The sequence below is a fragment of the Podarcis liolepis genome (assembly GCF_965112155.1).
Source record: "Podarcis liolepis genome assembly, chromosome: 2".
NCBI lineage: Eukaryota > Metazoa > Chordata > Lepidosauria > Squamata > Lacertidae > Podarcis > Podarcis liolepis.
This window is the reverse complement of record NC_139555.1, coordinates 56662482-56678054: the sequence shown is the minus strand read 5'-3', so window position 1 is coordinate 56678054 and position 15573 is coordinate 56662482. Positions and strand designations below refer to the sequence as shown.

The following is a 15573-nucleotide window of genomic DNA, read 5'->3' as shown; positions in this document are numbered from 1 at the left end:
TTCTCTATGTATATTCCCCATGACTATTGTTGATGTTTGAAGTTAAATTATAGTCTAGGGGGAAAACATAACAGTTTTCTCTCTTTTTTGGTATAAAAAGGGGGTGGGAAGCATTCATTTCAAGTAAAAAGACACAGTACTTCTAGAAACAAAATGTTAGTTTCTACATCCAGTGTACTTTTGATCTAAAGGCTCCTGTAACACCAAAAATGGTTGAAGGATAAGTTTAAGCCAACTGTTTGTCTTAAAAAGCCATTTAAAATAGACATTTCTAATTGTAATGTTCAATATATATTGTCCATTATTGTCCTTCTTAATAGTCCATTATTAATTTTATATGTTGGTAATGATTTTTTTAACCATTTATCATTTCCTCCCCAGTGATTTGATAAGAACATTTTAAAAATCCTATCTGTGGGGAAACAGATAGCTTGGAGGTCTTAGGAGCCAGAAAGTGATGGCAGCAGCCTTCCTTTTGCTTGCCTCCAGTAGCTCACAGTATTGGTGAACCTGTGGTCCTCCAGGTATTGTTGGACTGCAATTTCCAGTTAGCATAGTCATTGGAAGGCCATGATGGGAACTGTAGTCCGGCAATATCTAGAGGGGACAGAGGTTCCCCACCCTTGTGCCTTCCAGACTTTTACATGGACACTGCATTCAGCTCCTGGCTAAATCAGATGACAAGGTGGCTTACAAGGTAAGGTGATTTTGATTTTAAAGGATCTTCATCGTCATAGAACTTAGAGGTTCAGAAATTTGACTGCCAATGGGAAAAAAGGCATCCCCAATAGATTTGTGCCAATTTCTAAGAACACTATATCCAAAAGACTTAAGGACAACAAGCTCTTTCTAGATTTTTACCACTTACTTTTAAAGTGCTTTTATCGGGGCCTTATCTTAATCTGATATCGAATGGTTTTGTTTAACCTAACTGGCTGCAAAATTAGCAAGCAGTCTGTCAATATTTTATTGTTTGTTTAAGTATAATTTAAGAGGCTTCCCAAAATGTTAATCATGGTACTTCCATATCAGACTCCACACTACAAAGGATATTGGCAGCAACCCTCCAACTCATAAGTCTCAAAAACTGTTGTTCTATACTGCATAAATGTTTCTCATCTCTGTGACCGTTAGGAATCTTTGTTAAATGAGATTGTGGAAATCAGAAATGCTTAACAGAATTACAACTTCATTCCTACTCCAGCAGGCTCCAGAAATATTTCCTTTTGTTGACTGTCAAATATAAATTCATCTGTTGGATATAGTTTAAATTACCTGTACCGCATGCGACAAATCTGACATCAAACAGTGTCTCAGTTTCTCATCATTTCCTACTCCTTGCAAAACAAAGTCAGGTACGTAAGATGAACAGTAGCCACCTAGCAAGGACCTTCCAAAATTGGCAATACTGGGCTGGACAGAGTTCACTTCAATTAATTTTGACCTGAAAGAAAGGTATAACATGGGCATGTATACTACAACTAGCACTGTTTTCTCTCTATTTCAGTGTGCAATCTAGTGCACAGTTTATGTACACTTAAGACCCTCTGCTTCAGTGGGACAGGAATCACGTAAACCACAAGGCTGGATGGCAGTCTTTGGGGGAATCATTTTGTCTTCATTGTTGATCCAAGGGTAGAAGATGTTAGAAATGGGTTGAAAGAAAGTTTCAGTTTGAGGACAGGATAAAGTACAAACACCTAAACTATATGAACCAGCGCTGAAACTAATAATTGTAACAGTTTTTGTTCCCTTAGTCAAGTGCTGTTCTTTTAATAGACTTTCCTAAATTAGCAGTATACTCCACAAAGTGTGAAAGGTAATTAGAGCCTCTTTTAAGTTGCAGCCTCAGTGAAATAAGCAACTCTTACATTGCTGCATTGCTTAAATTAATGCCCAGCTGGGGGAGAGTCCAGCTGAAATAATCAATGCTGTATCACTTGCATGATGAAAGCATAGGGCTGGATCCAGACTAAGTTATGCTTTACTCCTACTGAAATGCATAGGTGCAAGTTAGTCATGGGTAACTTAATTCGCATTGACTTCAATAGGGCTAAAGCAAGACCAAAGTAGACTGGATCCATCCAATGAGATTACAATCTATTTCTATAATATATACACAGTATTTTCTGTCTCTAAGATGCCCTGTTTGCCTTTTAACTCTAATGCCATTGTTTCGTAGGGATGTAATACATTTGGCCTAATCTCGGTCAGAAATACTTACCCAGGAAAAGGTATGTCCTCTTCTTCTGCCCACTCTTCTTGCTCTGCTCCGTAATAGTTACTGTTTATTCTGGCCACATCATGAGCAGCATCTTCGCTTTCACTGTCACCAAGGGCACTGTCTGAGCTCTCATTTCTTGGAATGTCCCAATCCACACCTGGGTCAGCCTTTTTCTCAAAGTTCTCTCTGTCCCCATGGGGGACACACATAGAGATTTTGTCTCTTTGGTCCAGCTCTGCAAAGCAGTTTTTGCAAGTCTCTTGACGAACAGATTCCATAAACTTACAAAATTCACTGGGGGGCTTTTTGTTCTTTGTACACACTTTTGGGGGAAACTCTAAGCTACTGCTAGGATCTAGAATGTCTGTTGTTCCTTTTACTGGAATATCATCAATAGTCCTGTTTTCTACTGAACTTTCCTCATATTCATCAAGCAAGCTTGCACTTTCTGCACCATAAGGTGTCCAATTCTGGATCTCTCTGGCAACCTCAGGAAACACTTCAGGCGTATTCTGATCTCTCTTTTGGTCCTCAAGGGTTTGTGTTGCTTCACAGTTCTGATCAGCAGGTACTCTTTCTTCAGCATCCAACTGGTTGCTGTGCCTGGCCATCTGCTCCACTGCTGCTTGACTTCGGAGCTCGATATCCGAATCAGGTGACATGGAATCTCCAATGAGGAAGGTCACCTTTGTTTGAGCCTCAGCCGTGCTGCAAGGAATTGCATCCGATGAGATTTTGTCGGGAGGCTTCTTCTCTACCATTGCACTTGTAGATCTCATTACTTCAACAGCCTGATTAGCAGAATCTAATGATTCCTCACTCCTCCACGATCCACCTGTTGGTTCCAGTCTGGATTCTGCCAACACGCAGGTTTCTACTGCGGCTGATCCTAAGAAGACCTCTTTTTCTAACTTTATATCCAGGCAAGAGGTCAATGTTTCTTTGAATTGCTTGACATCAGCAGGTCTTTCTTGGCAGTTAGCAGGTGCAGCCCTGCATTCATCTGAAAGAGCCTCAGCCTCCACTTTTGAGATATTCTGGGTATCTTCTCTTTCCTGTCCTGAAACAGCCTCTGTATTTTGGGTAGGGTTAAGAGGGCCTTTGCAATATTTACAGCTGCAATTAGAACTCCTCATTTCTTCAGACTCCTGAAAGGCTAAATTGCTTCTGTTCTTGTGCATTGTGACCAGCACGTACTCCGTTTCCTCTACTTCCCCTTTCTCTAGTGTGGTGGTGATAACGGTGCCAGGCATCACTATGGCTTCATCCTCTCCATTTTCCAGAAGATGAGTCTCTTGCAGTTCAGAGCATCGGATGAAGTAAGTGAGGAAGTACAGCAAACGTTGCACAAGGTCTTGTCGTTTGCCAACCACAACTGTTTTTGATAGTCTGACAGGTGACCCAATAGCTCCATACAGGTCTCCTACAGGACGGAATATAAAAGTAGTATGATAATTACACAACACATGAAAAAATACAGTGTCATGGCTAAAAACTAGATCCTTGAAAATTTCCAAAAATGGACAATAGGCTTATGCAGATTTATAAGATTTGTAAATTATTTTCTTGGAATGACTACGCAAACTTTATCTGCAAAAATATTCTACAGCCCTGCCCTATTTAAAAATAACACCAAATCAGGGCCAACTCCAAGAGTGGGATGTAAAACCATTCAATTGCAATAAACGTCAGCCCTGTTCATATGAGTCTTTGCTAAGCTGGTATGTAACAAAGGCTACAATTCTAAACAAAATTCCCTAGAAGTAAGCCAGCTTGAAGATAATACGCCTTTCTTCTGAGTAAGCACTCATAGGATAACACTAAAAAGGCCTTAAGGAATGTCTTTCAGAAAGTAACTTTTATCAGGAAAAGAAAACACTTCATCCCAAAGTATGAATAAGGGGTACATGGAAGAAACAGGAAGAAGGAGCGAGTGGAGCCACTGAGGAGGGAAGGGGGAATATAACTACTTAAAAGGCAGGTTTATTTCTTATTTATTTTCTTTTATTCATTGCTTTCCTTTAACTACACTTCTACTCCACTGGTTTCCTATCATAGTCAACCATTTAAAATTTTTGTCCTTAGAATAAATATCCGAGTGTGATTTCAGACATACCCAACTGTGCCCACAATGGATTGTATGGATGAGATTTCGCCAACATGTCCACACTTTGTGAGGAATGCTTTTCTAGAAAGATTCTGATGGGCGGCTGGCCATTTGGCATGACGGTTGGGACCCAGGCTAGATGGTTTGTCAAAATTGCAGTCAGAAGAGCTGGTAAAAATCTGTAAGGGGGGAAAAAAAAGACCATTCACAATCCAAAATCCCAACTCACGGTTCTTTTCCATCCGCTTTTGTAAAGGGAACCCCATTATGCACTAAGCACGCCTCTTGTTGTGGTAAAGTTTGAATCAGGGATGCTGGGTCAGAGGGTGGGGAGTCACAACTCCCATGCATAACAACACTGGCTTCCCAATTGGGAAGGAGCGACATATTTCCAGAGGATATATGCAGACATAAACTGAAGAGTGAAGCTGCATCTTGTACTAGAGTTTTACAAGCTCCCTAGAGTGCTTAAACTGGGGCTCTTGAATAAAACTGCTACACAGTCTGAAACTTATTTTTGCTCTGCAATGTTGCCTTTTTAAAAAGCTTCCAGTATTACTATCTTTTAAATGTCCTGCGTGCAATCCAGAATGTTAAACCTGACGAGTGTTTTTGGATCTGCAAGGCGGAAGCTAGATCGCAGCTTGCATGGTGCCTTGGCAAGAAAACCTTATTATGCCAAACCCTGGATTAGCCCCCCTGAAGTAGTTCTTTTGAAATATGGCCATAGTATTGCACTGTGCTAATTTTATCATGGTTTAATTTTTGATAGTTTAGAAGGCAATTTCAACATCTGGCAGCCAGTGACTTCGTAGTATCTGGTTTCAGTACTGTTTTGAAGTTATAAGGTTTGGCAGTTTGTCTCTAATTTTCTTTTCTGTTCAAGCACATCTTCATTCTGTCAGTCAGCCATCAGGTCTCATTGGCTCAAAGTCTTAAAAGGAGGCCAAAGTTTCAGACTTCTGTTTTTGTTTTTGAATACCATAGCAACCAATTGTAGTTGCAAACACAGCATAATTTTGACTGAAAATTGTTAAAAGGTTTTAAGGAATAAAATATTTTTTCCTGAATAATATTTTTATAAGATGAGATGAAAGTAACTCTTCACTTAAAGCAGACTTTTACTCTATCAAGGTTAGGGGCTCAGCATCAGACAACTGTTATTTCCAAATCATTAATGACACTATTAATATTGCCTATTAAACATTTTTTAAAAAAACTAGTATTTTTTAATACTAAAAACTACACCTAAGTTTATTAACAAATATTTTAATGCTAATTAATGAATGATGCAATCTATACACATTTAGTTGGAGTAGGTGCCATTGAACTGAATGGAACTTACATATGACTGCACATGCATAGGATTCAAATGCCAATACATTAAAGAAGTCAAAGAAAAATTAATTTTTGTGGATTTCTTATGTATTTTCACCAGATTCTGTTCCTGAAAATATGTCTCTGGATTTTGAGATAAGGCATCTTCTGTTTCCTTCATGAGCTTTGCAGCTTTTTATAAGAACAAAACATTGTTACAGGTGGGGCCTTTACTGAGATTTTGATACCATTAGTAATAGTGTCTATTATCCCTTTGGATGGAATGGTCTCCACATATTCCCACATGCCCTTTTCACCACCCATGTCCTCTCTTTTCATTATACATAATACTTTTTTTATTCTTTACTTGGGACTACAAGGGAGCATAGGGAAGGAAATCACCTCTTGCCACTGTCTCTATTTTTAAGGACTATTTTGCCTTTAATGTTACAACAATAAAAAGCCAATAGGAGAAAGACGAGAAATGCTTTACTGGTTCTTGGAGGCTTGTTCCATTAAGAAAATAAATTCCTTCATAAAGCGATGGCAGAGCTGGTTCTTCTCAGGCATTCCTGACATCATGGTAAGCCAAACAGGTTCCGCAATCCGTGGCATGGTGTAGAGGTTACAAATTGTTGTTCTAAAGTAAAAAGAAGAGAACAATAGGTCACCAAAGTGACACATCTGTTATAATATATGGCTCCAAGAGCCATTTGTGCCAAGAAAATAGGTTATTTGATTAGCAACTGAAAAGTATACAATGTCCCCCAAGCCACTCCATGGCTTTCAGAACCACCTATAATTTAATGACATAGTGTTGTCCCTGCTCTGTCTCACTGTCACAAAACGTTCCCTTCTGTCCACTCCAATATCTCCAAGTGTCTCTCTGGTACTTCTGCATGTATGCTTCATTGTCAGGTCAAGCTCAATGTGTCTAAGACTGGTCTTCTCTTCTTTCTTCCCAATCCCTTCTTTCCTTGTTCACGTCCTTATCCACTGGCAGCCATCCTTTTGATCAGGCACATACCCTTGTCTTTTATTTGACTTCTCTTTCTCCTTTGTTCCTCATATTCAGTCTCGCTTAATCTTACCCATCCCTATCCCTCTTCCTTTCTGTCCCCATGGCAAAAACCAGGCATAAGCAAACTCGGCCCTCCAGATGTTTTGGGACTACAAGCTCCATCATCCCTGACTATCGGTCCTTTTAGCTAGGGATCATGGGAGTTGTAGTCCCAAAACATCTGGAGAGCTGAGTTTTCCTATGCCTGGCAAAAACCCTTGCTTTGTGTCCTGGTCATTTCTTGCCTTGTCTACTACAATCTTTGCCTCTCTGGCCTTCCATTTGCTTATCTTGGTCCACTCAAGCCAATCCAGCATTCTGTTATCACAACTGTTCCCTCACTACAATCATGTGACACCCCCTTTTTGAATCCCTACGCTGCCTTCCTGTCTGATCCTAGATCCAGCACAAACTTCTCATTCTTACTTTTAAAACTCTCAAAGGCCCTGCCCCGCATATCTCTGCTCTTACCTTGACACACCCCTGACTGACCCTGTTCCTCATCCAGCTCCAATTCACTGCTAAAGACTCGCCTTCTCCACAAAGCCTTCAGAACAACACCTAAGGTCCAAAATTCTACTTTAATGAAGCTGAACAACACTTCATTGAAATAACTGAATATCCTCCCCCAGTTTACCTCAGTCTCCACGTCCCTTTCCTGCTGCTGTTCTCTCCCTTTGTGTCTATTTTTAGATAGAAATACCCTTGGTTTAGGGAACTCTCCGCCCATTCTTTGTAAAGTGTATAAACGGGACTGCATAAACAATATTTTAGTTCAACAAATTCACCTGAAACGTATTTTAAAAACAAACCCCAAATTCATGGAAATTCCCAATTCCGTGAGGAAAATGAGACCGGGGAAATTTCATGAGTATCCTTATTGCAGCTTTTAAACTACAAAATGCCGCCCTGTTTCTATGTCATTTATCCCTGCATCACTATCATGAGGTTTAGGTTTGGCAAGAGGGAATTGCCTAACATCCTATTCTTCTAATCATACTGCACGGGTCCCCTTATCTTCAGAGGTTAGTGAAGGGCATTTTCCTCTAAGCTCAGTGCTATCAGGATGGACATTCTTCAAACAGCAAGCCAAAGGCTGCTTACAGAGAAAGGAGTAAGGTCCCACAGTAGTTGCCAGAAATGATGACTCAAGTTTCATTTTAGAAATAGCATCACAAGTCTCATTACAACTGCAGAAGTCCTGGATATAAGTGCATTAGAGCTTAGAACAGTTTTTAAAGATCCTTACAACTGGGAAGGCATTTCCCTTAATCTGTTACTAGTGAGGAAGGCCTATAGCTCAGTAGCAGGGCATCTGCTTTGCAGACAGAAGGCCCTAGGTTCCATCACTGACATCTTCAGGTGGAGATGGGGGATAACCTTGCCTGAAATGCTGGTGGGCCAGCCCATGTAGACAATACTGAGCTAAATAGGCCAAAGGTGCCTATTCCTCAATCAGACATTCCTCAATGGAACTGTGTGGCAATAGAAGACAAAATCACCTCTTTAATACATATTTACTGGATTTACTGCCACAAGTTATGGTTTGGGCACTGGCTTTGATGGCTTTAGAAAGAAGTTTGACAAATTCATAGGATAAGTCTATCCATGGCTATCAGGTGCAACAGCTTAATGGAGTTTCCATGTTCATTGGTAGTATACCTGTGAATATGAAGTTTAAGTGAAGGGCACACAAGTGAGAAGAGCTACTGCCTTAATGCCCTTGCTTGTGAAACTTCTTGTGAGAGCATCTCTAGGTTGAGTACAGGCTTATTTCCACAGACTACTAAATATTTCACAGACAGCTTCATATTGTAAGGGGAAAGGGATGTGCTAACTAAGAGCATCTTTTAGGATAATGTTAAATGGGATTCAGCAGCGTAATTGCTGAGGGGCAAAAAACCCCACATTTTTTATCGAAAGTGTCATAAACGAGAGACTATACCAAAATGATTGAATAAGTAAGAGCAGTGTTGCAAGTGGCCTTCAGTGTCACAAAAAGCTTGCAGTTTACTGTTTGCTGGCATCCACACCTCAGACCCATTAAAATCAGAAGAAAGCTTTCCATAGGATTAACTTTCACTCCTTGGACTTCTGTGGTCAACCCACTGAACAAACAAAGGACAAACGAGATACCACCTTAGGAGAGCTTAAAATGTGGAGCCCAACTTTTGCTTCACAAAGGTTCGGCCAACCTTAAAAGCCTGAGGTGAAATCTAAAGTTCAAACCAAAATGAGCCTTCTGGGTTCTTGTTTAGCAACATCAACCCCCACAGAAAGCTCTCTGGAAGCTGACTCAATTTGAACTGTGTGCATGTGTGTGTGAGGAAGGAAGCAGTTTCTGTTCCGATACCAAGATATTAAACTATTTGTTTTCGTTGAAGGGCCAGCTCGAGTCTTGTGACTCGTTATTTACTATTCTGGTAACCGTGGCTGCATCTGCAACTGATAGTGTTTCCTCAGAGAGAGATCAGATTCCGCTGGCTGCCTGCCAGCAGGCATGTGACTGCAGCAAAGGGAACCCTCAATGCCAGACATGTAAGTAATTGCACTGAACACGAGGGTGAGGATTAACTGCCTTTCAGCTCAGCAAATGGGAAAAAGCTTTTTCATTTCTCCCTGCAGTCTCCCGATATACAAACTGCACACATATATTTTTCACCCCTTTGAGGCACTGCTAATGCTGGTGGTCAACAAAGGAGGTTTAAAGACTCTCTCAAGGCAAATCTAAAAAAATGTAAAAAAATTCCTTCCAGTAGCACCTTAAAGACCAACTAAGTTAGTTCTTGGTATGAGCTTTCGTGTGCATGCACACTCTTCAGATACACCTAAAAAAAATGTAGTATAAACACCAACATTTGCCTGCGAGCGCTCCAACTGGAGAACAGCCTTTACTAAAGGTGTAATGGGCTTTGAAGACACTCGAACTCAGGACGAAAGGGAGAAACGTGCTGAGAGGAAGACACGCTTGGCAAACCCTCACCATGATCAACCCTTGCCTGGAAACCTATGTCCCCACAGTGGAAGGACGTGAGGATCCAGAATTGGCCTCCACAGTCACATGCAGACTCACTGTTAAGACCGTGTTCATGGAAGACAGTCTTACTCGGCTATGAGTGAGAAGAAGAAGAAGAAGAAGAAGAAGAAGAAGAAGAAGAAGAAGAAGAAGAAGTTGTTGTAGTTGTAGCCAGAAATTATTGAAGGTCTGAACCAAGTCCCGTATACAAAAGTAGCAATACCCTTGTTCAGGATTTTCAACTTCCTTAATTCTGTATCTGCATCAGCATCTTAATGGGAGTCTAGGAAATCTCACTTAGGAAGCTCTTTATTCCAGTAAAGCGAAAAGGGGCCTACACTTAGAAATCATTATGGGAGTCTGAACATTTTTTGAGGATTTGTAGCCAGCCCCATGGGCTTCCAGGGGTACAGAGAGTCTGTCCCTGACAAAGTGAGTACTAAAGAAAACACCACGTGGCACTTTTCGTAGTTACAGAACTACATAGTGGTGTTTTATTTTTATTTTTTTAAGGACCATTAATGTTTGAAGGCAGCGCCACATACCTTTCCCCATCAATCCCTGTAGTGACATACTGCAGATTCAATTCACAATGCTGGAAAATCCTGTCGGATATTTTCATGGCACAGAGAAAAACTCTGGATTCTTCCCACCCCTGGTTACTGCATTGGTCAAAATTGTTCTTGGGAGAATGGAGCTAAAAGTAGGCTTTCACATTCACGAAGCGGTTCCCTTGCAGCAAAATATAAATTCAGAATTTCCCACTTTGGGCACTGGTGTGGGGATGTGATGCTTTAACCTACTCCTCAAGTGCAAATTGGATTGAAGTCTCTCATTCATGTCCCAAACAGTTGAAAGCAAATCAACCCATTCACTCTCTTTTGCTATGCTGATAACTGCACTGTTTTACTTGTTGTGGGTGAGAGGAAAAGGGCCCCTAATTAAGGTGAGTGGAGGGTTTGTGCAAGAATAAATGCTACCACGTATGCACCCTAGGAACTAGATATGGGTGACCACACCCACACCCTTTGTAGTATCCTTTGGTGCTTTCAGTGACTGAGATCCATAAATGGAGCCTGTTTTTCCATTTGTGAGGGGGGAAAGTGAGAAATTCCAGATACAGTGGTACCTCGGGTTACATACGCTTCAGGTTACATACGCTTCAGGTTACAGACTCCGCTAACCCAGAAATATTACCTCAGGTTAAGAACTTTGCTTCAGGATGAGAACAGAAATCGTGCTGCGGCGGCATGGCGGCAGCAGGAGGCCCCATTAGCTAAAGTGGTGCTTCAGGTTAAGAACAGTTTCAGGTTAAGAACGGACCTCCAGAACGAATTAAGTACTTAACCTGAGGTACCACTGTATTTGATATAACTGTTCTGGGCCCAAATCCTTCCTTGGGGGGAACTTTTTAATGTTAATTTTAATAAAAAACAAGGGGTTCTATAGAGTGGCTGTCTTTCCTCTCATGGACTAGTTTCTCTGAACTGTGGCAACTGAGTACATGGATATGGGGGGTGCTGGGTCACAAATGTAAACCACCCAGCTGCTTCTGTCGCTCACAGACCTCTGGACTATGGCCAGTGTATTTGTGGACGAGCAGGTTATGAAGACTCCTGCTCTGCCTACTGGGCCACAGTGCCAACATTTTAACACTGACTGACTTGTAAGCATTTTCTTTCTCACCACTATTGTTCAGTTGGGGTTCCTGTTCCCTGGGCAAGCCTGCTTCTTTTAGCGGTTGCAGGAGAGCACTTAAGAGAGTTTTCATGGACTTCAGAGAACTTTACCAATGCTGGTAAAAACTGTTTTGAAACTGGAGAATAAAAAGGGGTTTATCCATCCATTTGGTTAAGGAACCAATTTTTTCTGTGCTCTTATCTCTTAAGGCTTCTGCCCCCACTTTTAATAAATAGCTTATTTTGGAAGGGAGTTAAAGGCATTCAAGGGGCCAGGATATGTACAACAGACCTTTTTTCTCCCTCTTGGCACTGCTGCTCTGAAAGAGTTGCTGGAAAATGCAGAGGTGCCTAGCTAAATCAGACAGTGAGTCACACTGCACAATGGATATTTTTTTTAAGTGAAACTCTCTCAGGGTGCATTGTGTTTTAAAGCTCTGTGGACAAGGAGTGTCGAGGCTCAGGAGGTGTTTGCTTTAGTCCCATTTGCAGAGTTTCCTCCTTTCTCTGCATATTTTTGTCCCCGAAATGAATGCCATGCGGATATTATTCAGCAGCATAATCAACATTAATGCACTCAGTTGGCCCTCAGGGGCTTCAGAGCAACCAAACTCATGTGCAAGCAAAGTTGCTTGTTTTCCAGAGGAACTGCAACGTCAAAGAAGCCTGTGTAGCCTCTTGAGTACTAATAGTAGTTTTATAATGAATTTAAATGCTTTGTGCATTTATAATAACTAATAAATATGCAAGGTGGATCTGCAATGCATCACAAGACTAGCAAGATATTTATTAATATCAACACTTCCTAGCAGGAAATACCTTGAGACTGGAACTGTGGCTCAGAATACAGCCTACCTTTGTTTCTGAATTAGTGAGAAACAACAGCAGGGAAAGGTCTTAATTTTCAGGTGTAAGCAGAGAACTCAAGGGGGCAGATTCCCTTTACAGCAGCTCTGAAATACGCTCAGTAGTTGGCTCGTAGTAGTTTGTATCCCAGGGAGTGGTATTTTCTTTAGCTCTCTTCAGTATGTGATATTATTTGGCACAAGCACACATTTTTTGGTAGTTGTGGCCAACGCCCCCCAAACCATCCCTACCCACTAATTTGCCTTGGCCCAAATAAATACATTCATGTATACTAAAAATAGCCCATATCTTAATTCTAAGACTATCTTCCTTACAAGGCTATACAAAAATGCAAAGATTGTCTCACAGAGGCCTACAACATCCCCTTGCATAAACAAGATTTAAACCTCGGAGGCAGCTTCTTTAAAAAATCTAATCAGCACAGCAAGACATCACATACTGTCAAGAAGGAACACTGCAAAGCTAAAAGAGCAATCAGATACGCAAGCTTTGGATGTGCTGTCAAAAATGCCTACATTCCAATAATCATTTATGAACGGTGCAGGCTTGTTCTAAAAATGAGACAGCAGCACATCTGTAACTTGTACAAGGTGGTCTTGAAAGAAAGGGGATGAGTATACAAGATATCTAGTCAGCAGGATGAGTGAAAATCCTGTAGCTTTGCTAAGATAACATTCCCTCCAGAATTACACAGGTGAACGTCTCTTTGTAGGTAGTGCAAACCTGCATAAGTGGGCAACATAAAGGGGAAGCATGATTTTTTTCTAGGAGCCAGGCAAAATTCACATGCAAATTTTAAATTCAGTTTCTTTGGGGTGTTGTGTTTTTTTAAAAGACTCTGCTTTTTATTGCTTGCTTGTTTGTTTGTTGTAGTGCAGTTTGTTGCATGCTAATGTTCTGCTTGTTCTGTTGTAAACCACCTTGGAATGAATTTCCATGAAGCGCAGGACAGAAGTATTAAAAATATAAATTAAATGAAACGATAAATGATACTGAAATGCTATAACAGAGACTTTGCATGGTAGGCTGCCAGAGCATTCTAGACTCAGTGGGACGGAAAACATAACTGATTATCCCGTGTGTAAAAGCACATAAAATAAAATAGCACTTTCACATAAGAATGCAGGTAGGTCACTGGCAATCTTTTGAATCACTGCTTCTTCAGTAAGGAGCAGTCTAGTTTGCTGATGTTTGAATGCATCCCTATTCACTGTTTATTGCAAAAAACAAGCCCATATATAAAGCACATAAAGAAGGGGGATATGTAATAAGAACCTAAAATATGAATATGTTTACTGTAAAACTATGGCTATAGCCCATTTGTTATATGGTTAAAAATAGTTGTACAATAATTTAGTTTTCTTTCCACTTTCTGGCCCAATGAAGTGAGTGAAACACGCATGTGTATAACATTTCTAAGCAGTCAGAAGGCCTCTAAACAGAGCACTGAAACTACAGCTGGTATTGGCCACTGACGTGTGGGAAGCCAGCTTAAAGACCTGAGTTGGCTTTATCTTATTGCAAGTAATAGGCGATACTACAAAATGTCATCAATATCATAAGCAAGGAAAGTATTCATTCTTCTTCCTTTAAAATGCTATCCTAACACAGCATAGAAATGGGTTTATTTTCTCTCTCTCTCTGCTAGGTTATTAAATTTATTCTGCCAAACCAGCTGATATTTGAATCTCCATTTGATTTCAGCATTTGGCCTCTTTCATTTTTGTTACAAAGAAGGTTGGAAGGAGAATCAGTGATTCTCCTGCTTCACATAAATAAATACTTTTTTTGCTGTGGAATTTGCAGCACTCAAACCCAACGTAGCACTAAAAAAAGGGGGACTCAACATAGAAAAACCTTGGCAACTAGCCTTTCCACACAATAACATGCTTAGTTAAAAAGTAAAACCACCCAAAGGTAGTTTAATTTGTATGAAAATATCCTGGATTTTGTGCACTCAATTATGCTGCTGTGGAACAATAGTTGCTGCACCATGGAAACCGGGGCATAAAACTGGAAGTGCACACAAACACACACACTCCCAACAAATTATGCAATCAATGTGCCACGTATTTACAATGTGTTTAAAGGCTTAGTCAAGAGTCTCAGTTGTACAGTATAAAGCTGAATTGTTTTCTTCTTCTTAAAGCATATTCCTACTTTCACGTTGGAAAGTGATCCCTACTTGGATTTGCTCTGTGGGGCAAAGGGAACCATGCTCAGATTAATTAATGAAACAGAACCAAGAAGGAGACACAAATCAGGGATCAAATGAATGCTATTCCTTCCAGAGGCATAAAAGGGAGGGAAAGATCCTTCCCATGCCGAATCTCTACTGCAAACCAATCCAAAATGACAGCTGTGTGGGAGGTTGCAGCCCAGTACAACTCGCAAGCATAGGGCTAGTTAGTGCATGAAGGGGTAAAGGACCACACTTGTATTGTTAGAGTCAGTTAGGTTACACCCCCTCTCCTTCAGAGAGCGAGGAAGCCTTTCTACTTCTTTCTTTCCTTTCTCCCCCCCCCCCCCCATGTAACCAACAAAGGAGAGTGTTTGCAAGCTTGTGCCCAAGCTTACAGCATGTGTTTGGAGTTATATTCTTTATTTCTACCCAAATGTATTATCCTTGTTGCTGCATGGAACAATGCATGACTGGGACCTTGATTCTGTAAGTAAAGCCTTTTAAACCTACTTTGCTCATTACAAGGTGGGTAGAAAGAGGGCAGCTGCTGCTGTGTGCAGCTGAATGGGATAAAAAGGTTTAACAACTTATATTCCCAATGCTGCTTATATTTGTCAGTTTAATATTCTGCTACTGGGGCTCACTGTGTGCTAATCCCGCATTCTGAGTCCAGGAACCCAGCCATCTCACCCTCCACCCAGGGTCCACAGGGATTCATATACAGTGGTACCTCGGGTTAAGTACTTAATTCGTTCTGGAGGTCCGTTCTTAACCTGAAACTGTTCTTAACCTGAAGCACCACTTTAGCTAATAGGGCCTCCTGCTGCCGCTACGCCACTGGAGCGCGATTTCTGTTCTCATCCCAAAGCAAATTTCTTAACCTGAGGTAATATTTCTGGGTTAGCGGAGTCCGTAACCTGAAGCATATGTAACCTGAAGCGTATGTAACCTGAGGTACCACTGTATTAATTCCACACAAGCTGTTTGCATTCCTTGCACAAACCAGGATGGCAGAAGAACTGATAATACAGTCATACCTTGGAAGTTGAACAGCTTAGTTCCCGAACGTTTTGGCTCCTGAACGCCACAAACCCGGAAGTGACTGTTCCAGTTTGCGAACT

General features: G+C 40.9%; 1 protein-coding gene across 7 annotated transcripts in view; it reads right to left on the bottom strand.

The window, feature by feature from the left end:
* FNIP1 (folliculin interacting protein 1) overlaps nucleotides 1-15573 on the bottom strand; it is an 87501-nt gene that overhangs the window by 6450 nt on the left and 65478 nt on the right. For 4 of the 7 annotated variants that reach the window (XM_083487966.1, XM_083487967.1, XM_083487968.1 and 1 more), the window contains 4 exons: nucleotides 6142-6288; nucleotides 4341-4510; nucleotides 2225-3647; nucleotides 1276-1444 (listed from right to left, as the gene is read on the bottom strand). In XM_083487966.1, coding sequence (XP_083344092.1) covers nucleotides 1276-1444; nucleotides 2225-3647; nucleotides 4341-4510; nucleotides 6142-6288 — 1909 coding nt within the window. The remainder of the gene's footprint in view (nucleotides 1-1275; nucleotides 1445-2224; nucleotides 3648-4340; nucleotides 4511-6141; nucleotides 6289-15573) is intronic. The other 3 variants (XR_014522204.1, XR_014522205.1, XR_014522206.1) reach the window with 1 other exon arrangement.